Source organism: Oncorhynchus nerka, linkage group LG4, assembly GCF_034236695.1.
Source record: "Oncorhynchus nerka isolate Pitt River linkage group LG4, Oner_Uvic_2.0, whole genome shotgun sequence".
Classification (NCBI taxonomy): Eukaryota; Metazoa; Chordata; class Actinopteri; order Salmoniformes; family Salmonidae; genus Oncorhynchus; species Oncorhynchus nerka.
This window is the reverse complement of record NC_088399.1, coordinates 88403404-88428674: the sequence shown is the minus strand read 5'-3', so window position 1 is coordinate 88428674 and position 25271 is coordinate 88403404. Positions and strand designations below refer to the sequence as shown.

The window sequence follows — 25271 nt, the reverse complement described above, 5'->3', positions numbered from 1 at the left end:
TTGAGGACCTTATTACTGATGAATGTGATGTTCTGGTGTCATTAGGTCAACTCAGAAGGCTGATTGAGGACCTTGTGTTCTGGTGTCATTAGGTCAACTCAGAAGGCTGATTGAGGACCTTGTGTTCTGGTGTCATTAGGTCAACTCAGAAGGCTGATTGAGGACCTTATTACTGATGAATGTGATGTTCTGGTGTCACTAGGTCAACTCAGAAGGCTGATTGAGGACCTTGTGTTCTGGTGTCATTAGGTCAACTCAGAAGGCTGATTGAGGACCTTGTGTTCTGGTGTCACTAGATCAACTCAGAAGGCTGATTGAGGACCTTATTACTGATGAATGTGATGTTCTGGTGTCATTAGGTCAACTCAGAAGGCTGATTGAGGACCTTGTGTTCTGGTGTCACTAGATCAATTCAGAAGGCTGATTGAGGACCTTGTGTTCTCAAGGTCAACTCAGAAGGCTGATTGAGGACCTTGTGTTCTGGTGTCATTAGGTCAACTCAGAAGGCTGATTGAGGACCTTATTACTGATGAATGTGATGTTCTGGTGTCACTAGGTCAACTCAGAAGGCTGATTGAGGACCTTGTGTTCTGGTGTCATTAGGTCAACTCAGAAGGCTGATTGAGGACCTTATTACTGATGAATGTGATGTTCTGGTGTCACTAGGTCAACTCAGAAGGCTGATTGAGGACCTTGTGTTCTGGTGTCACTAGATCAATTCAGAAGGCTGATTGAGGACCTTGTGTTCTGGTGTCATTAGGTCAACTCAGAAGGCTGATTGAGGACCTTGTGTTCTGGTGTCATTAGGTCAACTCAGAAGGCTGATTGAGGACCTTATTACTGATGAATGTGATGTTCTGTGTAGGTCTCAGAAGGCTGATTGAGGACCTTGTGTTCTGGTGTCATTAGGTCAACTCAGAAGGCTGATTGAGGACCTTGTGTTCTGGTGTCACTAGATCAACTCAGAAGGCTGATTGAGGACCTTATTACTGATGAATGTGATGTTCTGGTGTCATTAGGTCAACTCAGAAGGCTGATTGAGGACCTTGTGTTCTGGTGTCATTAGGTCAACTCAGAAGGCTGATTGAGGACCTTGTGTTCTGGTGTCATTAGGTCAACTCAGAAGGCTGATTGAGGACCTTATTACTGATGAATGTGATGTTCTGGTGTCACTAGGTCAACTCAGAAGGCTGATTGAGGACCTTGTGTTCTGGTGTCATTAGGTCAACTCAGAAGGCTGATTGAGGACCTTGTGTTCTGGTGTCATTAGGTCAACTCAGAAGGCTGATTGAGGACCTTGTGTTCTGGTGTCATTAGGTCAACTCAGAAGGCTGATTGAGGACCTTATTACTGATGAATGTGTTTTTTATGACTGTTTTTCTTTCTGCTTGCATTTTGCCTTTATATTGATGTGCTCATCTATAAAAGACACCTTGGTCTCTGTATAACTACCTGATAAATTAAAGGTAAAAAAAAACATTAAATTGACATTACATCTCACGTAGAAAGAGTATGTCTCTCAGTCACAAGGATCAAGTGATTGACAACGAGGGTGTAGACTGAGGTAGAGAGCATATGTTTCTATTTAGCAGGAGTTAGTGAGGTACAGAGGATGAAAGGTGCTGTTGCTAATACACATCCTAATTGGGGATCCAAATAACCAAAGGTGAGATTGAGAGTGTATTAGCTGGTGTTTTAGCATGATAGCGAGAGGGAGCCAGTGTGGGGTAAAAGATGAAGTAGCCAGATGGTACTAGGTGAATAAGGTCGATAAGAGGCTGTTACCAGGAAGATCTCCTTCTGCTCCAGCCAGCGCTGGTCCTCAACCTATCTCTCTCTCCCTTTTTCTCAGGACGGTGCACGTGTGTGTCAGTAGGTGGTGAATAAGGGTCTGTTAAGGCGTCTGCATACATAGCTTTGTTTAACTCCTAGCAGAACTCAGCTAGGCGGAGTGAACTTAAAATACAGTTTGAAAAACTAGAAAAAAGCGGCAATGTTACCTTTTGAGACAAGTTCCGCTTTCTCAAAATAGTCAGAATGAATCGAACACAACTCAAGAAATCTCTCCTTAATTTTGACATTTTTGTAGAGGAGGACTTAGTTGCGCAATTTTACATCTAATTAATGTTTGGTGCAGTATTTCATAAGTGAAAAAATGTGCATGAAAACTAGTCTTCTGTCGTTGAATGACAACAAACATTTAATTTGACAAATCCCTACTGTTGACCAATCACTGACGAAGGGGCGTAAACTTCAGATACCAAGCTCCGATAAGCCTCAATAAAAAATGTTGTGCGATTGAACAGCCCCAAAAACCCTGCCGAAGACCAAAATGGATAAAGACATCACAAAGTGTTTGGACTGGGAAGCATACGGGAAGCTTTACCAGGAAGCACTCCTCCTGCTCCAACCAGCGCTGGTCCTCCTTCATCTGCTGCTGCTGTATCATCAGCCTCTCCTCCATCAGGTGGGGGGGCAGCGCCTGGCCCAGACCACGCATGTCCAACGCACCTCCGTCCTGGGAGAGGGAAAGATAGGCAGAGGGGGATTGTGGGAGAGGGAGGTAGAGAGGAGAGTGGATTTGTAATAAGCCTCATCTGTGATTGCTAGAGATGTACCAAGCACAGACAATAGCCGATGAAATTCAGCAATTTCACCTGAATACAATTGGCAGAACCAAAGTAAGTAGAGTACACGTGTATATATTTGTGGAGCGCTCTCTCACCTCCATGTTGGGGGACCACATGGGGACGTCTCCTGGTCGGTGGTGGTTCCAGGCCTCCTGAGAGTCCAGAACACCGGCCTGGGGAGAGTACCCTCCACTGGGCATAGCGGGAATGCCGTGAGGGCCTGGGTACCCAACCTGGATATGGTAGGACAGACGACAGGTGAAAACCCCATTTTGTTTGGCGAGAGGATTGTGATGATACAAAAGTATTGTCTGTGAGGCAAGGCTGTTCATCATATAACATAGGCCCCAGTTAGCATTTCAGGGTACAGGGAAACACTTAGCTTTCAGTATAACGCAGTACCTCATTATTTACCCTCCAGACACAAAGACCTATGGGACTTAACGTATATCTGAGCCACATACATGGCTGACATGGCCTGTGTGTGACATGTGACATTAGCACTGGCTGATAAACATCCTAAAAATAACTGACCTGAAAATAAAAGACAACCTATAAATATGCATACCGGCACACAGAACGCCTTTTAAGGCGATAACGTAGTCAAGCGCGATAACAACAGAATCTGAGAGTGGATTTTTCCGCAGATGAAATCAGCCTTAAGTCAACAATACCAGCAGTTTGAAAAAGTGTTACAGGAAATTCCCGCTGTCAGCAATGTATTACGGGGAGCTGAGGTGCTGTAAAATAACTTAGTTTGGGGAGATATCATTTCTCATTCTCAATGCATTCACTATTTCAGCTCAGCTGCCATGGGAAGAGAGAGGGCAAGTCAGGTCGCCATAAATTCACCATTTTACGTCAGATGATAAAGTTGATCACGTTCTCACCCGCTACACACCACTAGCTAGTAAGAACCAAACCAGTGCCAAGTAGCTAGAAAAATATTCATGAAGACAGCTCCATTTAAATACATTTACTAAACCAGTATTGTCAGTACCTTATTATCAATGGAAATGGTTCTGATATTTAATGGTAACGGTATAAAGTAATAAACAGTAATACCACAGATATTGAATCAATAGAAGAGACGTGGAACCCCATTCTATCGCTAATACACAGTAAATCAAATCACATATTATTGGTCACATTCACTTATTTATCAGATGTTATTGGTCACATACACATATTTATCAGACATTATTGCGGGTGTATTTGATATGCTTGTGTTCCTAGCTCCAACAGTGTAGTAGTATCTAACAATTCACAACAATACACAAATCTAAAAGTAAAAGAAGGCAACATATAAATATTAGGACGAGCACAATGTCTGAGTGGCATTGACTAAATACAGTAGAATATAATACAGTATATACATATGAAATGAGTAAAGCAGTATGTAAACATTATTAAAGTGACTAGTGTTTCATTATTAAAGTGACCAGTGATTCCATGTCTATGTACATAGGGCAGCAGTCTCTAAGGTGCAGGTTTGAGTAACCGGTGGAAGCTGGCTAGTGACGGCTATTTAACAGAGATAGAAGCTGTTTTTCAGTCTCTCGGCCCCAGCTTTGATGCACCTGTACTGACCTTGACTTCTGGATGGTAGCGGTGTGAACAGGCTGTGGCTCGAATGGTTGATGTCCTTTATGATCTTTTTGGCCTTCCTGTGACATCGAGTGCTGTAGGTGTCCTGGAGGACAGGCAGTGTGTCCCCGGTGATGCTTTAGGCCGACCGCACCACCCTCTGGAGAGCCCTGCTGTTGCGGGCGGTGCAGTTGCCGTACCAGGCGGTGATACAGCCCGACAGGATGCTCTCAATTGTGCATATGTAAAAGTTTGTGAGGGTCTTAGGGGCCAAGCCAAGTTTCTTCAGCCTCCTGTGGTTGGACCATTTCACAACGCTGTCTGTGTGGGTGGACCATTTCAGATTGTCAATGATGTGTACACAGAGGAACTTGAAGCTTTCCACCTTCTCCACTGCGGTCCTGACGACGTGGATAGGGGCGTGCTTCCTCTGCTGTTTCCTGAAGTCCACGATCAGCTCCTTCGTTTTGATGACATTGAGGTTATTTTCCTGGCACCACTCCACCAGGGCCCTCCCCTCCTCCCTGTAGGCTGTCTCATCATTGTTGGTAATCAGACCTACGACTGTTGTGTCATCTGCAAACTTGATGATTGAGTTGGAGGCGTGCGTAGCCACGCAGTCATGGGTGAACAGGGCGTACAGAAGGGGGCTGATCACGCACCCTTGTGGGGCCCCTGTGTTGAGGATCAGCGAAGTGGAAATGTTGTTTCTTACCTTCAACACCTGGGTGCGGCCCGTCAGGAAGTCCAGGGCCCAGTTGCAGGGTTCAGACCCAGGACCCCGAGCTTAATGATGAGCTTGGTGGGTACTATGGTGTTAAAGGCTGAGCTATAGTCAATGAACAGCATTCTTATATAAGTATTCCTCTTGTCCAGATGGGTTAGGGCAGTGTGCAGTGTGATGACGATTGTATCGTCTGTGGATCTACTTCTGGGTTGGAGCGAGCCGGTCGCATCCGCGCTTCGGTCTGCAGGTTGTATAACTTTTTCATTACATTTCATTACATTTCATTATAGTACAACGGTCTGATTTGTCTAATCTTAGCAATTTCTTCTTAGCTAGCTACATAGTCGTCGTTGTATCAAAGATAATTGCGTAATTATCGTATTTCGTCGTCTCCTATCTGCCCAACATCTGCCTAGCAGTAACTAGCCAGCTGAAGCTTGATTAGTGTAGTGTTAGCTCACATAGTTGTCTTTGCTGTCTTCTACCAAGATAATTGTGTAGTTTAGAGTGTGGAGTCACTGTAGTAACTATCACACTCACCTGAACGACTTGATTAGTGTAGTATTAGCTAGCTGATTATAGTTGTCTTTGCTTTGTCTTCGTATCCAAGATAATTGTGTAGTTTAGAGTGTGTAGTCTTAGAGTGATTATCTTAATTCACCGAGGTTAGCTAGCCAGCTATTTTGTCGTCCTTAACGTAGGAGACACTCCTAGCTAGCCAACAGCCAGCCAACGTCTACTGAATAGAACTTTCGCATTCCGGTCGCATTCCGCTTCGCTCCACAGGTAGTATCACATTTTCATTTCATTTCATTACAGTCCCAACGGTGTGATTTGTTTGATCGTAGCTAGCTACATAGCTAGCTACATAGCCGTCTTTGTTTCAAAGATAATTGTGTAGTCTAGAGCGATTTTCTAGGTTAGCTAGCCAGCTATTGTCGTTCTCCTAACGCAACGTAACGTAACCAACACTGCTAGCTAGCCAGCTAGCTCCCGAAAAGCAGCATTGTAGAAACTTCACACTCAACGGTACGACTTGATTAGGGTAGTGTCAACAACGCAGCTAGCCTACCCCAGCAGTACTGTATCATTTTAATCAATTAGATTCTTGCTACGTAAGCTTAACTTTCTGAACATTCGAGACGTGTAGTCCACTTGTCATTCCAATCTCCTCTGCATTAGCGTAGCCTCTTCTCTAGCCTGTCAACTATGTGTCTGTCTATCCCTGTTCTCTCCTCTCTGCACAGACCATACAAACGCTCCACACCGTATGGCCGCGGCCACCCTAATCTGGTGGTCCCAGCGCGCACGACCCACGTGGAGTTCCAGGTCTCCGGTAGCCTCTGGAACTGCCGATCTGCGGCCAACAAGGCAGAGTTCATCTCAGCCTATGCCTCCCTCCAGTCCCTCGACTTCTTGGCTCTGACGGAAACATGGATCACCACAGACAACACCGCTACTCCTACTGCTCTCTCTTCGTCCGCCCACGTGCTCTCGCACACCCCGAGAGCTTCTGGTCAGCGGGGTGGTGGCACCGGGATCCTCATCTCTCCCAAGTGGTCATTCTCTCTTTCTCCCCTTACCCATCTGTCTATCGCCTCCTTTGAATTCCATGCTGTCACAGTTACCAGCCCTTTCAAGCTTAACATCCTTATCATTTATCGCCCTCCAGGTTCCTCGGAGAGTTCATCAATGAGCTTGATGCCTTGATAAGCTCCTTTCCTGAGGACGGCTCACCTCTCACAGTTCTGGGCGACTTTAACCTCCCCACGTCTACCTTTGACTCATTCCTCTCTGCCTCCTTCTTTCCACTCCTCTCCTCTTTTGACCTCACCCTCTCACCTTCCCCCTACTCACAAGGCAGGCAATACGCTCGACCTCATCTCATGCTGTTCCTCCACTAACCTCATTGCAACTCCCCTCCAAGTCTCCGACCACTACCTTGTATCCTTTTCCCTCTCGCTCTCATCCAACACTTCCCACACTGCCCCTACTCGGATGGTATCGCGCCGTCCCAACCTTCGCTCTCTCTCCCCGCTACTCTCTCCTCTTCCATCCTATCATCTCTTCCCTCTGCTCAAACCATCTCCAACCTATCTCCTGATTCTGCCTCCTCAACCCTCCTCTCCTCCCTTTCTGCATCCTTTGACTCTCTATGTCCCCTATCCTCCAGGCCGGCTCGGTCCTCCCCTCCCGCTCCGTGGCTCGACGACTCATTGCGAGCTCACAGAACAGGGCTCCGGGCAGCCGAGCGGAAATGGAGGAAAACTCGCCTCCCTGCGGACCTGGCATCCTTTCACTCCCTCCTCTCTACATTTTCCTCCTCTGTCTCTGCTGCTAAAGCCACTTTCTACCACTCTAAATTCCAAGCATCTGCCTCTAACCCTAGGAAGCTCTTTGCCACCTTCTCCTCCCTCTTGAATCCACCTCCCCTCCCCCCTCCTCCCTCTCTGCAGATGACTTCGTCAACCATTTTGAAAAGAAGGTCGACGACATCCGATCCTCGTTTGCTAAGTCAAACGACACCGCTGGTTCTGCTCACACTGCCCTACCCTGTGCTCTGACCTCTTTCTCCCCTCTCTCTCCAGATGACATCTTGTGACGGCCGGCCGCCCAACAACCTGCCCGCTTGACCCTATCCCCTCCTCTCTTCTCCAGACCATCTCCGGTGACCTTCTCCCTTACCTCACCTCGCTCATCAACTCATCCCTGACCGCTGGCTACGTCCCTCCTGTCTTCAAGAGAGCGAGAGTTGCACCCCTTCTGAAAAACCTACACTCGATCCCTCCGATGTCAACAACTACAGACCAGTATCCCTTCTTTCTTTTCTCTCCAAAACTCTTGAACGTGCCGTCCTTGGCCAGCTCTCCCGCTATCTCTCTCAGAATTACCTTCTTGATCCAAATCAGTCAGGTTTCAAGACTAGTCATTCAACTGAGACTGCTCTTCTCTGTATCACGGAGGCGCTCCGCACTGCTAAAGCTAACTCTCTCTCCTCTGCTCTCATCCTTCTAGACCTATCGGCTGCCTTCGATACTGTGAACCATCAGATCCTCCTCTCCACCCTCTCCGAGTTGGGCATCTCCGGCGCGGCCCACGCTTGGATTGCGTCCTACCTGACAGGTCGCTCCTACCAGGTGGCGTGGCGAGAATCCGTCTTCACCACGTGCTCTCACCACTGGTGTCCCCCAGGGCTCTGTTCTAGGCCCTCTCCTATTCTCGCTGTACACCAAGTCACTTGGCTCTGTCATAACCTCACATGGTCTCTCCTATCATTGCTATGCAGACGACACACAATTAATCTTCTCCTTTCCCCCTTCTGACGACCAGGTGGCGAATCGCATCTCTGCATGTCTGGCAGACATATCAGTGTGGATGACGGATCATCACCTCAAGCTGAACCTCGGCAAGACGGAGCTGCTCTTCCTCCCGGGGAAGGACTGCCCGTTCCATGATCTCGCCATCACGGTTGACAACTCCATTGTGTCCTCGTCCCAGAGCGCTAAGAACCTTGGCGTGATCCTGGACAACACCCTGTCGTTCTCAAATAACATCAAGGCGGTGGCCCGTTCCTGTAGGTTCATGCTCTACAACATCCGCAGAGTACGACCCTGCCTCACACAGGAAGCGGCGCAGGTCCTAATCCAGGCACTTGTCATCTCCCGTCTGGATTACTGCAACTCGCTGTTGGCTGGGCTCCCTGCCTGTGCCATTAAACCCCTACAACTCATCCAGAACGCCGCAGCCCGTCTGGTGTTCAACCTTCCATAGTTCTCTCACGTCACCCCGCTCCTCCGCTCTCTCCACTGGCTTCCAGTTGAAGCTCGCATCCGCTACAAGACCATGGTGCTTGCCTACGGAGCTGTGAGGGGAACGGCACCTCAGTACCTCCAGGCTCTGATCAGGCCCTACACCCAAACAAGGGCACTGCGTTCATCCACCTCTGGCCTGCTCGCCTCCCTACCACTGAGGAAGTACAGTTCCCGCTCAGCCCAGTCAAAACTGTTCGCTGCTCTGGCCCCCCAATGGTGGAACAAACTCCCTCACGACGCCAGGACAGCGGAGTCAATCACCACCTTCCGGAGACACCTGAAACCCCACCTCTTTAAGGAATACCTAGGATAGGATAAAGTAATCCTTCTCCCCCTCCCCCTCCCCCCCCCTTAAAAGACCTAGATGCACTATTGTAAAGTGGCTGTTCCACTGGATGTCATAAGGTGAAAGCACCAATTTGTAAGTCGCTCTGGATAAGAGCGTCTGCTAAATGACTTAAATGTAATGTAAATGTGGATCTACTAGAGTGGTATGCAAATTGAAGTGGGTCTAGGGTGTCAGGTAATGTAAAAGTGATATGATCTTTGACTAGTCTCTCAAAGCACTTCATGATGACAGAATTTAGTGCTACGGGGCGATAGTCATTTAGTTGTTACCTTAGCTTCTTGGGTACAGGAACAATGGTGGACATCTTGAAGAATGTGGGGACAGTAGACTGGGATAGGGGGAGATTGAATATGTCCGTAAACACTCCCGCCAGCTGGTCTTACGCATGCTCTGAGGACGCAGCTAGGGATGCCGTCTGGGCCGTCAGCAACACGCTTAAATGTCTTACTCACGTAAGCCACGGAGAACGAGAGCCCACAGTCCTTGGGAGCAAGCCGTGTCGGTGGAACTGTGTTATCCTCAAAGTGGGCGAAGAAGGTGTTTAACTTGTCCGGGAGCAAGACTCTGGTTTTCCCTTTGTAATCTGTGATTGTCTGAAGAGCCTGCCACATAAGTCTCGTGTCTGAGCCATTGAATTGCATCTCTACTTTGTCTCTGCACTGACTTTTTTTGCCTGTTTGATTACCTTACAGAGGAAATAACTACACTGTTTGTATTCAATCATATTTGGTATTTGGTATTTTATTGTCAGCATCCCGGAAGGGGGAGTAACAGTGGTCCAGCGTTTTTCCAGCACGAGTACTACAGTCAATGTGTTGATAGAACATCGGTAGTGTTTTCCTCAAATATGCTTTGTTAAAATCCCCAGCTACAATAAATGCGGCCTCAGGATATGTGGTTTCCAGTTTGCACAAAGTCCAGTGTAGTTCCTTGAGGGCCGTCGTGGTATCGGCTTGAGGTGGTATATACACGGCTGTGACTATAACCGAAGAGAATTCTCTTGGGAGGTAATACGGTCTGCATTTGATTGTGAGGTATTCTAGGTCGTGCAAACAAAAGGACCTGAGTTTCTGTATGTTATCACAATCACACCATGAGTAGTTAATCATGAAACATACACCACTGCCTTTCTTCTTCCCGGAGAGTTCTTTATTCCTGTCTGCGTGATGTACTGAGAACCCAGCTGGCTGTATGGACGGGGAAAGTATATCACGAGAGAGAGCCATGATTCCGTGAAACAGAGTATGTTACAGTCCCTGATGTCTCTTTGGAAGGAGATCCTCGCCCTGAGCTCGTCTACTTTATTATCCAGAGACTGAACATTAGCAAGTAATATACTCGCAAGCAGTGGATGGTGTGCACGCCTCCTGAGTCGGACTAGAAGTCCACTCAGAATACCTCTTCTCCGAAGTTGGCGTCTTGGAGCAACCTCTGGGATGAGTTCAATTGCCCTGGGGGGTTTGAACAAAGAACCCAATTTGGGAAAGTCGTATTCCTGGTCATAATGCTGGTGAGTTACCGCCGTTCTGATATCCAAAAGTTATTTCCGGATGTATGTAATGACACAAATAACATTATGGGCTAGTAATGTAAGAAATAACACACAAAAAGACAAAATACTGTAAAGTTGCTTCGGAGCTAGAAGCAGAGCTGCCATGTCTATCTGCACTCGTTCTCTGTGTTAAAAGTGTGTTAGTATAGTATATCATAGTATAGTATAGTAGAGTACAGTAGTATAGTATATTATAGCATAGTACAATGTAGTATAGCAGTATAGTATAGTAGTATACTACAGTAGTATACTACAGCAGTATAGTAGTATAGTATAGTCGTATAGTAGAGTACAGTAGTATAGTAGCATAGTATGTTATAGTATAGTACAGTAGTATACTACAGTAGTATAGTACAGTAGTATAGTACAGTATAGTACCTGGTAATGGTTGAGCTGTCCAGCATGCTGAGGGCTGGGGTAGAATCCTTCACTAGACCGAGGGCTGGGGTAACCAGGTCTGCTGGGCTGCTCAGAGAGGGGGGGACAGATCATGCAGTAAGCATATAAGTACACATGGAGTAAGTACACATGGGATAGATAGACTTTCGATATCCCCATCTATTGGACAGGGAATGAGAGTCATTGTATCAAGCTACCTAAAATATCTAAGGGGGATACCTAGTCAGTTGTACAACAATGCCTTCAACTGAAATGTGTCTTCTGCTTTTAACTCTGAATCAGAGAGGTGCGGGGGCTGCCTTAATCAACATCCACGGCCGGGGAACAGTGGGTTAACTGCCTTTGTCAGGGGCAGAACGACAGATTTTTACCTTGTCAGCTCGGGGATTTGATCCAGCAACTTTTTGGTTACTGGGGCCAACGCTCTAAATATGTTTACACTATAACCCCAGTCTTAATCGACTTTTAGATGCAAAGCACCAAGCTATCCTTTGTAGAAATCTTGTACACAATAGCATGCTTGACATGTATCTACATTCCAACCATAGGATGGCGCTGTATCCCATATCCAGAGATAAAATCAGTTAACCTGTTGCTCCTACCCTCTACTTTTTTGAACATTTTGTTAAAAATCGCGCAACATTTCAGCGCCCTGCTACTCATGCCAGGAATATAGTACGTTCATATGGTTAGAATGTGTGGATAGGAAACACTCGGACGTTTTTAAAACTGGTTAAATCACGACTGTGGCTATAACATAACGTGCGTTACATCGGAAAGCGCAGGAAAACCTGATCACAGAAAATGGAAATAAATATCCTTGCGCCACTTCCAGCAATTGTTCACAGTGAGCCGAATTAGATAAGACCGAGGATTCAACTCCCACAGCATCCCCATGTTGTCTAGAGTCTTGTGATTTGAATCATCTTTGATTCTTGGTTGAACCGAATCAGGGGAACCACTTACCTCCAGTCTCCGCCCAGATCATTTGGAAGAGCTCTCTCGTGAAATTTTTTCCAAGACGACAGCTAATGATTTTTACATCGCCTCCTGATGATTTTTATCGCTTATTAACGTTTACTAATACCTAAAGTAGCATTACAAACGTATTTCGAAGTGTTTTGTAAAAGTTTATCGTCTACTTTTTGAATTTTAAAAAATGACGTTACGTTGTGAAATCGCTGTTTTTTTTCGTTTATCACACAGTCTACATATAACGATATCTTGGCTTTATATGGCCCGATTTAATCGAAATAAAGACCCAATAGTGTTTATGGGACATCTAGGAGTGCCAACAAAGAAGATGGTGAAAGGTAATGACTGTTTTCTATTTTATTGTGCGGTTTGTGTAACGCCGAAATGCTAATTATTTTGTTTACGTCCCCTGCTGTGCTTTTGTGTTGTAGTGTATTGGTGCATGCTATCAGATAATAGCTTCTCATGCTGTCGCCGAAAAGCATTTTAAAAATCTGACTTGTTGCCTGGATTCACAACGAGTGTAGCTTTAATTCGATACCCTGCATGTGTATTTTAATGAACGTTTGAGTTTTAACTAATACTATTAGCATTTAGCGTAGTGCATTTGCATTTCCAGAGCTCTAGTTGGGACGCAAGCGTCCCAAGTAGAAGCAAGAGGATAAGAAAGCTTTATTATTCTTAGATGAGGAAACTATTTATGGATAAAATACAATCATTACACATGAAAAAGACAGACGTTGAATCCCACAAACTAGTAGCTAAACTATTAAAAACTAAAAACTAAAGTTTTATGTGAGTATGCATAGGTTTGAAGCTGATAAAGGACATTTACATGAGCACCACAATGCCTACTCCACTCAGGCTCTACCAAGGTTTTCCAGCACACAGCATTCCTCTACTACAATAGCTATGTTGGTTTATTGTATACCGAACAAAAATACTCTGTCTTAGGCCAGTTAGGATCACCACTTTATTTTAAGAATGTGAAATGTCAGATAATAGTAGAGAGAATGATTTATTTCAGCTTTGATTTCTTTCATCACATTCCCAGTGGGTGAGAAGTTTACATACACTCAATTAGTATTTGGAAGCATTGCCTTTAAATTGTTTAACTAGGGTCAAACGTTTTGGGTAGCCTTCCACAAGCTTCCCACAATAAATTGGGTACATTTTGGCCCATTCCTCCTGACAAAGCTGGTGTAACTGAGTCAGGTTTGTAGGCCTCCTTGATCGCACAAGCTTTTTCAGTTCTGCCCACAAATGTTCTATGGGATCGAGGTCAGGGCTTTGTGATGGCCACTCCAATACCTTGACTTTGTTGTCTTTAAGCCATTTTGCCACAACTTTGGAAGTATGCTTGGGGTCATTGTCCATTTGGAAGACCCATTTGCAACCAAGCTTTAACTTCCTGACTGATATCTTGAGATGTTGCTTCAATATATCCACATAATTTTCAATCCTCATGATGTCATTATTTTGTGAAGTGCACCAGTCTCTCCTGCAGCAAAGCAGCCCCACAACATGATGCTGCCACCCCCGTGCTCACGGTTGGGATGGTGTTCTTCAGATTGCAAGCCTCCCCCTTTTCCCTCCAAACACAGCGATGGTCCTTATGGCCAAACAGTTCTATTTTTGTTTCATCAGACTAGAGGACATTTCTCCAAAAAGTATGATCTTTGTCCCCATGTGCAGTTGCAAACCCTAGTCTGGCTTTTTTATGGTGGTTTTGGAGCGGTGGCTTCATCCTTGCTGAGCGGCCTTTCAAGTTACGTCGGTATAGATACTTTTGTACCTGTTTCCTCCAGCATCTTCCTTTGCTTTGCTGTTGTTCTGGGATTGATTTGCACTTTTCACACCAAAGTACGTTCATCTCTAGGAGACAGAACGCATCTCGTATGACGGCTGCGTGGTCCCATGGTGTTTATACTTGCGTACTATTGTTTGTCCAGATGAATGTGGTACCTTCAGGTGTTTGGAAATTGCTCCCAAGGATGAACCAGACTTTGGAGGTCTACAATTGTTTTTCTGAGGTCTTGGCTGATTTCTTTGGATTTTTCCATGAGGTCAAGCAAAGAGGCACTGAGTTTGAAGGTAGGCCTTGAAATACATCCACAGGTACACCTCCAATTGACTCAAATTATGTCAATTAGCCTATCAGAAGCTTCTAAAGCCATGACATCATTTTCTGGATTTTTCCAAGCTGTTTAAAGGCACAGTCAACTTATGTAAACTTCTGACCCACTGGAACTGTGATACAGTGAATTATAAGGGAAATAATCTGTCTGTAAACAATTGTTGGAAAAATTACTTGCGTCGTGCACAAAGTAGATGTCCTAACCGACTTGCCAAAACTATAGTTTGTTAACAAGACATTTGTGGAGTGGTTGAAAAACAAGTTTTAATGACTCCAACCTAAGTGTATGTAAACTTCAACTGTAGGTAGGGGTGAAGTGACTATGCATAGATAATAAACAGCAAGTAGCATAGTCCGGTGGCCATTTGATTAATTGTTCAGCAGTCTTATGGCTTGGGGGTAGAAGCTGTTAAGGAGCCTTTTGGTCCTAAACTTGGCGCTCCGGTACCGCTTGCCGTGCGGTAACAGAGAAAACAGTCTATGACTTAGGTGACTGGAGTCTCTGACGATTTTATGGGCTTTCCTGTGACACCACCTATTATATAGGTCCTGGATGGCAGGAAGCTTGGCCCCAGAGATGTACTGGGCCATACGTACTACCCTCCCTAGCGCCTTACGGTCAGATGCCGAGCAGTTGCCATAGCAGGTGGTGATGCAACCGGTCAGGATGCTCTCGATGGTGCAGCCGTAGAACACTCATAAGCTTAAGTTCCATCGCCATCTGGGAACCGGGCCCTGGCTATTACTTCATAGACACGGCTATTTGTATTTATGCAAACATATGGATTGTCTCTTTAAAGAGGAGAAGAGGTGAATATCAACAGCTGCTTTACATTAAGCAATTCATGTAAGTGACTCTCAAAGTACTGAATAAGTTGGCTGAGTGAGCATTTGGAATGAAATCCCCCCCACAGACCCCCCTCCAGGTTTTTATTTGTTGATGGCCACTTCCCACTAAGGGGCCCTACGCCAACGTCTTGTTTTGGTCCTGTCCGTATGTCTTTTTAAAATATTTTTGGGGTGGGTCCAGACCAGCACTGATTTCAATGTCCACCGATGGGACTCCATAACAACATGCCACGTTGATACAAGTGACTTTTGGTGGCAGGAGAACATTTTCCAAACCTACTTTAGGGGGGTAGGATTAGGGTTCTTACTTTAGGGGCTTACTTTAGGGGGTAGGATTAGGGTTCTTACTTTAGGATGGGGTAGGATTAGGGTTCTTACTTTAGGGGGTAGGATTAGGGTTCTTACTTTAGGGGTAGGATTAGGGTTCTTACTTTAGGGGGTAGGATTAGGGTTCTTACTTTTAGGATTAGGGTTCTTACTTTAGGGGGGTAGGATGAGGGTTCTTACTTTAGGGGGGTAGGTTGAGGGTTCTTACTTTATGGGGGTAGGATTAGGGTTCTTACTTTAGGGGGGTAGGATTAGGGTTCTTACTTTAGGGGGGTAGGATTAGGGTTCTTACTTTAGGGGGGTAGGATTAGGGTTCTTACTTTAGGGGGGGCCTCGTCCCAGGACACAGTGACCTGACGTCTCATCTCCATCCTCAGTCTCTCCTCCTGCTGGGCCTTCTCCTCCTCCAGGATTGTACTGCAGGTAACACACAACAGTTTATCATACAGTCATAACACAGACTGGGATACAGTGGAGGGGGTTGCTACACAATTAACATACACAAAACGCTTTAAATATTATGTTCTTCGTTATCACAGACACCTCTCCGCTTCAGATGTAACAGAAGACAAATGTATTATCCATTATCTGTATCTATTACTTACTGTATTATCCATTATCTGTATCTACCTCCAAATGTGTTGTCCATTATCCGTATCTATTACTTACTGTATTATCCATTATTCGTATCTATTACTTACTGTATTATCCATTATTCGTATCTATTACTTACTGTATTATCCATTATTCGTATCTATTACTTACTGTATTATCCATTATCTGTATCTATTACTTAATGTATTATCCATTATTCGTATCTATTACTTACTGTATTATCCATTATTCGTATATATTACTTACTGTATTATCCATTATTCGTATCTATTACTTAATGTATTATCCATTATCTGTATCCATTATTACTGTATTATCCATTATTAGTACCTATTACTTACTGTATTATCCATTATCTGTATCTATTACTTACTGTATTATCCATTATTAGTATATATTACTTACTGTATTATCCATTATTAGTATCTATTACTTAATGTATTATCCATTATTAGTATCTATTACTTAATGTATTATCCATTATCTGTATCTATTACTTACTGTATTATCCATTATCTGTATCTATTACTTACTGTATTATCCATTATCTGTATCTATTACTTAATGTATTATCCATTATCTGTATCTATTACTTAATGTATTATCCATTATTAGTATCTATTACTTAATGTATTATCCAAGTTCAATCATCCTCATCCACCAGTAACGTGAATGTCTAATTTACCTCTCAGGAAAATGCTCATCTCCCATGTGTATGCCTCAGAGCCCATGTGCATCCAATCACACCACAACCATGATGAACCACCAGCTCCCCAGTCATATCCGCAGCAGTGTGTGTGAAAGTCCTGTACTGTTGCAATAAACTCTCTTTATCAGAGCCAGCAGCTCCACCTCCTTCCTCCTGCATGGGCAGCCTGTTGTGGTTGGCCCCTGGCCAGTCATTCTATCAGCCAGCCTACCACTGGACTGGATTGACTGGGAAGTATGATGCTGTGGAACTAACTACCAGGGTTGTGTTCACTAGGGCACACCGTAGCAAAACGTATCTCAAAGGAAAGTTAACAGGAAATTGAATAGCTCACATCCTAGACAAGACAGACAAGACAGACAAGACAGACAAGACAGACAAGACAGACAGACAGACAGACAGACTCTCACATACTCTAGTATCGACGGACAGACAGCCATCTAGCCACCGTGCTTCTACATCTGCATTGCTTGCTGTTTGGGATTTTAGGCTGGGTTTCTGTACAGCACTTTGTGACATCAGCTGATGTAAGAAGAGCTTTATAAATACATTTGATTGACATACTAAGGCCAAGGGCCCATGGGATAGGTAAGGCAATAAATCCACCACACAAGGGCTGCATCTCAAATGGGCCTATAGGGCTCTAGTCTAAAGGTAGTGTGCTATATAGGGATTAGGGTGCCATTTGGGACGCAGACGAGGACTACCCACAGAAATGTACCGACACACACCCTCTAATGTGGCTTTGCTTCAGCTAGTCTAAAAGATCTATGTACATCACTCTTCATCCACCTACCATGGATTTGACTGACATAGATAGACCATTGAAGTGCATTGTGTGCTGGTAATTGATAGTCTCTATTGGGAATATGGCATCGACCTGTTGCCTCTTTCTATTTTTTTAATTTAACTAGGCAAGTCAGTTAAGAACAAATTCTTATTTACAATAACGGCCTACCCCGGCCAAACCCTCCCCTAAACAGGACAGCAGTGGGCCAAATTGTGCGCTGCCCTATGGGACTTCTGATCACGGACGGTTGTAATACAGCCCGGGTTCAAACCAGGGTCTGTAGTGACGCCTCTAGCACAATGCAGTGCCTTAAATCGCTGCGCCACTCAGGAACCCCACTCTTATTTGAATGATAACTTAAGTAGCTGAGACCACTCTGTTTCTAAAGTTACTGAAGTTACACTAATACATGAAACAGTGACCTCTTGTGTAGCAATGTGGAACATTTATTTTAACCTCTATTTAACAAGGCAAATCAGCTGAGAACAAATTCTTATTTACTATGACGGCCTACCGGGGAACAGTGGGTTAACTGCAGTGTTCAAGGGAGAACAAATTCTTATTTACTATGACGGCCTACCGGGGAACAGTGGGTTAACTGCCTTGTTCAGGGGCAGAACGACAGATCTTTACCTTGTCAGCTCCGGGATTTGATCCAGCAACCTTTCGGTTACTAGTCCAACACTCTAACGACTAGGCTTCCTGCCGCCCCAACATAATTCTTCCAGAGTTATAGAGCAGGGATACTGTGTGGGAAAGAACACTGCCAAGCACGTATGAGGCGTTTCTTCGAGACAGATTTGTTTTTTCGCCCCCTACTAATGGGTTATGGTTAGGAATAGGTTAGTTAAGCTGATCCTAGATCTGTGCTTAAAGGTACCTTTTATCCTGAGGCATATACTTCACCAGAGCCTACAGTAATGCAGCATCTCAGAGTAGGAGTGCTGATCTCGGATCAGGTACTCCCTGTCCCAGTAATCTTATTCATTAGGATTGTAAAGGAAAACAACGCACTTCCGACCCCTGAACTTCTCCCCCCAGAGGTACTGACCTGAGCTGGGTTTTGAGTTCTGTGAAGCGGGGTCTCTTGCTGGGGTCGTAGGCCCAGCACTTGGTCATCAGGCTGTACAGGGTGGGGGGGCAGTTGTGAGGCATGGCCAGACGCTCTCCGTTCTCTATCCGCCCGATGACATCGTTGTTCTTTACCCCCTGGAAGGGCTTGATACCGTACATGAGGATCTCCCACATGCACACACCTGGAGAGGAGGGGAGGGAAGGAGAGAGGAGACGAGGGGAGGATAGGAGAGGGAAGGCGAGAGGAGGATAGGAGAGGAGGAGAGAGGGAAGGAGAGAGGAGGGGAAGAGTGGGGAGGAGAGAGGAGGGGAAGAGTGGGGAGTAGAGGGAAGGAGATAGGAGGGGAAGAGTGGGGAGGAGAGGGAAGGGGGAGAGAGGGAGGGAGGAGGGGGAGGAGAGGAGGATATAAGAGAGGAGGGCAGGAGGGGAGAGAGGAGAGAGGAAAGGAGTGGGGAGGAGATGAGGGAGACAGGAGTGGAAGAGTGGGGAGGAGAGGGAAGGAGGAGGATATAAGAGAGGAGGGGGAGAGGGGAGAGAGGAGAGAAGGAGGGGAGTGGGGAGGAAAGGAGAGAGGAAAGGAGTGGGGAGGAGAGGAGAGAGGAAAGCAGTGGGAAGGAGAGGAGAGAGGAAAGGAGTGGGGAGGAGAGGAGAGAGGAAAGGAATGGGGAGGAGAGGAGGGGAGGGCAGAAGAGAGGAGGAGAGGAAGGAGGAGAGGAGTGGAGAGGAGAGGAGAGGGAAGGAGAGAGGAGAGGAGTGGAGGAGAGGGAAGGAGAGGGAATGAGAGAGGAGAGGGGTGGGAAGGGGGGAAAGACTATAAGGACAGGCTATAGATATGACAGAGACAGACACGAACATACAGGAGTTGATAGCTAGATGTGTGTCATCTGCAGCTGCCAAACTCACCAAACATCCACACATCGCTGGCTGAGGTAAAGCGTCTGAAGTTGATGGATTCTGGAGCCATCCATTTGATTGGAAGTTTCCCCTTGGAAGCTGAAAAAAGGTTGGACGTTGAGACAAAACCCATGTGTTCTTCAGTGTGTAGACATTCTGCAATGGCTTTCACAACCAGCAGATGGTGCAAAAATCATCAGCCTGGAAGTCAGTGGTTTTGTACCAGAGACCTTATTAAACAGGTTTGTACCAGAGACCTTATTAAACAGGTTTGTACCAGAGACTGTATTAAACAGGTTTGTACCAGAGACTGTATTAAACAGGTTTGTACCAGAGACTGTATTAAACAGGTTTGTACCAGAGACTGTATTAAACAGGTTTGTACCAGAGACTGTATTAAACAGGTTTGTACCAGAGACTGTATTAAACAGGTTTGTACCAGAGACTGTATTAAACAGGTTTGTACCAGAGACCTTATTAAACAGGTTTGTACCAGAGACTGTATTAAACAGGTTTGTACCAGAGACTGTATTAAACAGGTTTGTACCAGAGACCTTATTAAACAGGTTTGTACCAGAGACCTTATTAAACAGGTTTGTACCAGAGACTGTATTAAACAGGTTTGTACCAGAGAGATTAAACAGGTTTGTACCAGAGACCTTATTAAACAGGTTTGTACCAGAGACTGTATTAAACAGGTTTGTACCAGAGACTGTATTAAACAGGTTTGTACCAGAGACCGTATTAAACAGGTTTGTACCAGAGACTGTATTAAACAGATTTGTACCAGAGACCTTATTAAACAGGTTTGTACCAGAGACTGTATTAAACAGGTTTGTACCAGAGACTGTATTAAACAGGTTTGTACCAGAGACTGTATTAAACAGGTTTGTACCAGAGACCTTATTAAACAGGTTTGTACCAGAGACTGTATTAAACAGGTTTGTACCAGAGACCTTATTAAACAGGTTTGTACCAGAGACCTTATTAAACAGGTTTGTACCAGAGACCTTATTAAACAGGTTTGTACCAGAGACCTTATTAAACAGGTTTGTACCAGAGACCTTATTAAACAGGTTTGTACCAGAGACCTTATTAAACAGGTTTGTACCAGAGACCTTATTAAACAGGTTTGTACCAGAGACTGTATTAAACAGATTTGTACCAGAGACCTTATTAAACAGGTTTGTACCAGAGACTGTATTAAACAGGTTTGTACCAGAGACCTTATTAAACAGGTTTGTACCTTTGTAGTAGGAACTGTCCTCCATGTAACGCGAGAGGCCAAAGTCTCCCAGCATCACACAGTCTGTGGAAGACACTAGCACGTTCCTGGCAGCAATGTCCCTGGAGACGTACACACAAAGAGATATTAACTAGCAATTCTGGAAAACCTGGGGATTTTGGAAAGATTCTGGAGTTCTGCAGACCATACATTATATTCTGGAGTTCTGCAGACCGTACATTATATTCTGGAGTTCTGCAGACCGTACATTATATTCTGGAGTTCTGCAGACCGTACATTATATTCTGGAGTTCTGCAGACCGTACATTATATTCTGGAGTTCTGCAGACCGTACATTATATTCTGGAGTTCTGCAGACCGTACATTGAGTTCTTAAATATTGACAGCGTGGCACAAATAAATACATTAGAAAATGAAAGCTTAACATAATCCTAAAAAGTGTCTACATCAACCTAAATAGCAGGATAACATGGGTGGTGGTCTTACCTATGGACAAAGCGTTTGCTCTCCAGGTAGGCCAAGGCTGTGCTGAGCTGGTGGGAGAACAGGATCAACGTTGACAGGTCCAGGTTGTACTTCCTTACTTGTAAAAAGGACCTCAACTGGAAGATGAAAAACGTCAATGAGATTAATCCTCTTATTTTTTTTCTCCAGAGATAGGTGGACGACAGAGGAAACTGTTTCCAAACGTGTTTCTGTCTTCTGGGATCTCTCATCTATTACAAGAATGACAAGAGCTCCAACAACACCTCTGCATACTGTACGTAGCCTATCTATCAAAACATACTCTGTGTTTGTATGGTTCACCGTCAACCCAACCCCCAGGACGCCTCACCTCTCCCATCGTGCACAGCTCCATGATGATCCACACTGGGTTCTCTGTGATCACACCGATCAGCTTCACTATGTGGGGGTGGTCGAACTGACGCATGGTCACTGAGGAACACACATCACAAAGAGGTGTGAGGATTTCCACCAAACAGTTAAGAACTAGAGTGGAAAGATGTAGACTAACATTTGATTACTCCCACCCCAAAAAACATAAATAAAATAAAAACATTTAATTGAGCATTTTCAAAGGAACAGAGAAAGGCTCCCTGGGATAGGCCTAACACAGACTCAAATGTCACTGCTCTTAGTTCACAAATATTGTCAATTTGCATCCCAAATGGCACCCTATTCCCTATAGTACATCCCAAATGGCACCCTATTCCCTACATAGGGCACTAGGGTGAAATTTAGGACAAAGTCCATGTTTACAGTTACCAGCTTCATTAAATAGAACATATTCCTTCCTCAACTGGCTGGGAACACTGTAAACACAGTGAGCAAAGCAACCTGAGACTACCATCAGGCAGTGTGCGTGTGTGTGTGACTGTGTGTGTGTGTGTGTGACTGTGTATGTGTGTGTGTGACTGTGTATGTGTGTGTGTGTGTGTGTATGTGTGTGTGTGTGTGTGTGACTGTGTATGTGTGTGTGTGTGTGTGACTGTGTGTGTGTGTGACTGTGTGTGTGTGTGTGTGACTGTGTATGTGTGTGTGTGTGTGTGACTGTGTGTGTGTGTGTGACTGTGTGTGTGTGTGTGACTGTGTATGTGTGTGTGTGTGACTGTGTGTGTGTGTGTGTGACTGTGTGTGTGTGTGTGTGTGACTGTGTGTGCATACATGGCAACCAGCAGCAGCTGTAATCACCATCAGTCCCATTACAGTGACACAGCACTAGCTTACACCACATTTCATCACACTCACATGCTTCCTGAAGGAACTTCTCACGCACGCTGTCCGATGTGGAGTTCTTGCACGTTTTAATGGCCACGTTCAGAGTGGGATTCTCCTGGAAGTCAGACACAAGACAAAACATTGGGTCAGTTTATGTACAAGACAATATTGAAGATATAAATGAGAAGAGAGATGCGTTTAGCTAGATGGTTACAGTCGGGTGAGATTAAGAGGAACACGTGGGGGTTGAGGGGGAGAAGAGAGATGCGTTTAGCTAGATGGTTACAGTCGGGTGAGATTAAGAGGAACACGTGGGGGTTGAGGGGGAGAAGAGAGATGCGTTTAGCTAGATGGTTACAGTCGGGTGAGATTAAGAGGAACACGTGGGGTTGAGGGGGAGAAGAGAGATGCGTTTAGCTAGATGGTTACAGTCGGGTGAGATTAAGAGGAACACGTGGGGGTTGAGGGGGAGAAGAGAGATGCGTTTAGCTAGATGGTTACAGTCGGGTGAGATTAAGAGGAACACGTGGGGGGTTGAGGGGGAGAAGAGAGATGCGTTTAGCTAGATGGTTACAGTCGGGTGAGATTAAGAGGAACACGTGGGGGTTGAGGGGGAGAAGAGAGATGCGTTTAGCTAGATGGTTACAGTCGGGTGAGATTAAGAGGAACACGTGGGGGTTGAGGGGGAGAAGAGAGATGCGTTTAGCTAGATGGTTACAGTCGGGTGAGATTAAGAGGAACACGTGGGGGTTGAGGGGAGAAGAGAGATGCGTTTAGCTAGATGGTTACAGTCGGGTGAGATTAAGAGGAACACGTGGGGTTGAGGGGGAGAAGAGAGATGCGTTTAGCTAGATGGTTACAGTCGGGTGAGATTAAGAGGAACACGTGGGGGTTGAGGGGGAGAAGAGAGATGCGTTTAGCTAGATGGTTACAGTCGGGTGAGATTAAGAGGAACACGTGGGGGTTGAGGGGAGAAGAGAGATGCGTTTAGCTAGATGGTTACAGTCGGGTGAGATTAAGAGGAACACGTGGGGGTTGAGGGGGGAAGAGAGATGCGTTTAGCTAGATGGTTACAGTCGGGTGAGATTAAGAGGAACACGTGGGGGTTGAGGGGAGAAGAGAGATGCGTTTAGCTAGATGGTTACAGTCGGGTGAGATTAAGAGGAACACGTGGGGGTTGAGGGGGAGAAGAGAGATGCGTTTAGCTAGATGGTTACAGTCGGGTGAGATTAAGAGGAACACGTGGGGGGTTGAGGGGGAGAAGAGAGATGCGTTTAGCTAGATGGTTACAGTCGGGTGAGATTAAGAGGAACACGTGGGGGTTGAGGGGAGAAGAGAGATGCGTTTAGCTAGATGGTTACAGTCGGGTGAGATTAAGAGGAACACGTGGGGGTTGAGGGGGAGAAGAGAGATGCGTTTAGCTAGATGGTTACAGTCGGGTGAGATTAAGAGGAACACGTGGGGGTTGAGGGGGAGAAGAGAGATGCGTTTAGCTAGATGGTTACAGTCGGGTGAGATTAAGAGGAACACGTGGGGGTTGAGGGGGAGAAGAGAGATGCGTTTAGCTAGATGGTTACAGTCGGGTGAGATTAAGAGGAACACGTGGGGGTTGAGGGGGAGAAGAGAGATGCGTTTAGCTAGATGGTTACAGTCGGGTGAGATTAAGAGGAACACGTGGGGGTTGAGGGGGAGAAGAGATGCGTTTAGCTAGATGGTTACAGTCGGGTGAGATTAAGAGGAACACGTGGGAATTGAGGGGGAGAGGAGAGATGCTTCGTCTGCATTTAGCCAGACAGATACAGTATTATTTACTTGTTAGAGTACTATATACTTGTTATGTACTATATACAGTACCAGTCGAACGTTTGGACACACCTACTCATTCAAGGGGTTTTATTTATTTATTTTAACACGTTTTTGTTGTTGTTGAGAAAATAGTACCAATAAAGGAAACCCCTTGAAGGAGTAGGTGTGTCAACACTTCTGCCTGGTTCTGGACTTATCCAATACTATATAGTTGTTACGGTACTATTTACCGGGCTGTTGTAGACTCCCTGGTGGACGTCTCCAAACTGGCCCTCTCCGATGCAGCGTCCCAGCTCTATCCTGTCTCTCTGGATCTCATAGTCCCTGGCTGGGGAGGGAAAGATGACCCCTGTTAGTTGTGTGGTGTGGTATAGTGTGGTGTTGTGTGGTTCGGGTTGGTATGGTGTGGGTGTGTGCGTTTGTGTACGTGTGTGAGCAAAGCCACAGATGGATGGGTAACCCAAGCCAGGAGGAGCTGATGAGGTCATTTTGGTTGTTAATCATAACAGCAAGAAGCCTTGGCTGTATTTTGACTGCAGTAGACAGTAGTACTCTATTAAATACTGTATATATATATATACACTACATGACAAAAAGTATGTGGACACCTGCTTGTCGAACATCTCATTCCAATACCATGGGCATTAATATGAAGTTGGTCCCCCCTTTGCTGCTATAACAGCCTCCACTCTACTGGGGAGGCTTTCCACAAGATGTTGAGGTCGGGCACTGATGTTGGGCAATTAGGCCTGGCTCGCTGTAGGCATTCCAATTCATCCCGAAAAGTATGTTTGATTGGGTTGAGGTCAGGGCTCTGTGCAGGCCAGTCAAGTTCTTCCACACTGATCTCAAATAAACCATTTCTGTATGGACTTCACTTTGTGCACAGGGACATTGTCATGCTCCACAAAACTTTACAGTGGGCACTACGCATTGGGGCAGGTAATGTTCTCATGGCTTCTGCCAAACCCAGATTAGTCTGTCGGACTGCCAGATGGTGAAGCGTGATTAATAACTCCAGAGAACGTGTGTCCGCTGCTCCAGAGTCCAATGGCGGCGAGCTTTACACCACT

At 45.4% G+C, this 25271-nt stretch overlaps 1 protein-coding gene across 9 annotated transcripts in view; it reads right to left on the bottom strand.

Moving 5' to 3' along the window:
* LOC115128731 (focal adhesion kinase 1-like) overlaps positions 1-25271 on the bottom strand; it is a 302242-nt gene that overhangs the window by 22710 nt on the left and 254261 nt on the right. For all 9 annotated transcript variants that reach the window (XM_029658857.2, XM_065018005.1, XM_029658858.2 and 6 more), the window contains 11 exons: positions 24429-24526; positions 22423-22507; positions 21509-21609; positions 21160-21275; positions 20674-20774; positions 19437-19526; positions 18510-18714; positions 15665-15761; positions 11036-11122; positions 2726-2863; positions 2387-2518 (listed from right to left, as the gene is read on the bottom strand). In XM_029658857.2, coding sequence (XP_029514717.2) covers positions 2387-2518; positions 2726-2863; positions 11036-11122; positions 15665-15761; positions 18510-18714; positions 19437-19526; positions 20674-20774; positions 21160-21275; positions 21509-21609; positions 22423-22507; positions 24429-24526 — 1250 coding nt within the window. The remainder of the gene's footprint in view (positions 1-2386; positions 2519-2725; positions 2864-11035; positions 11123-15664; positions 15762-18509; positions 18715-19436; positions 19527-20673; positions 20775-21159; positions 21276-21508; positions 21610-22422; positions 22508-24428; positions 24527-25271) is intronic.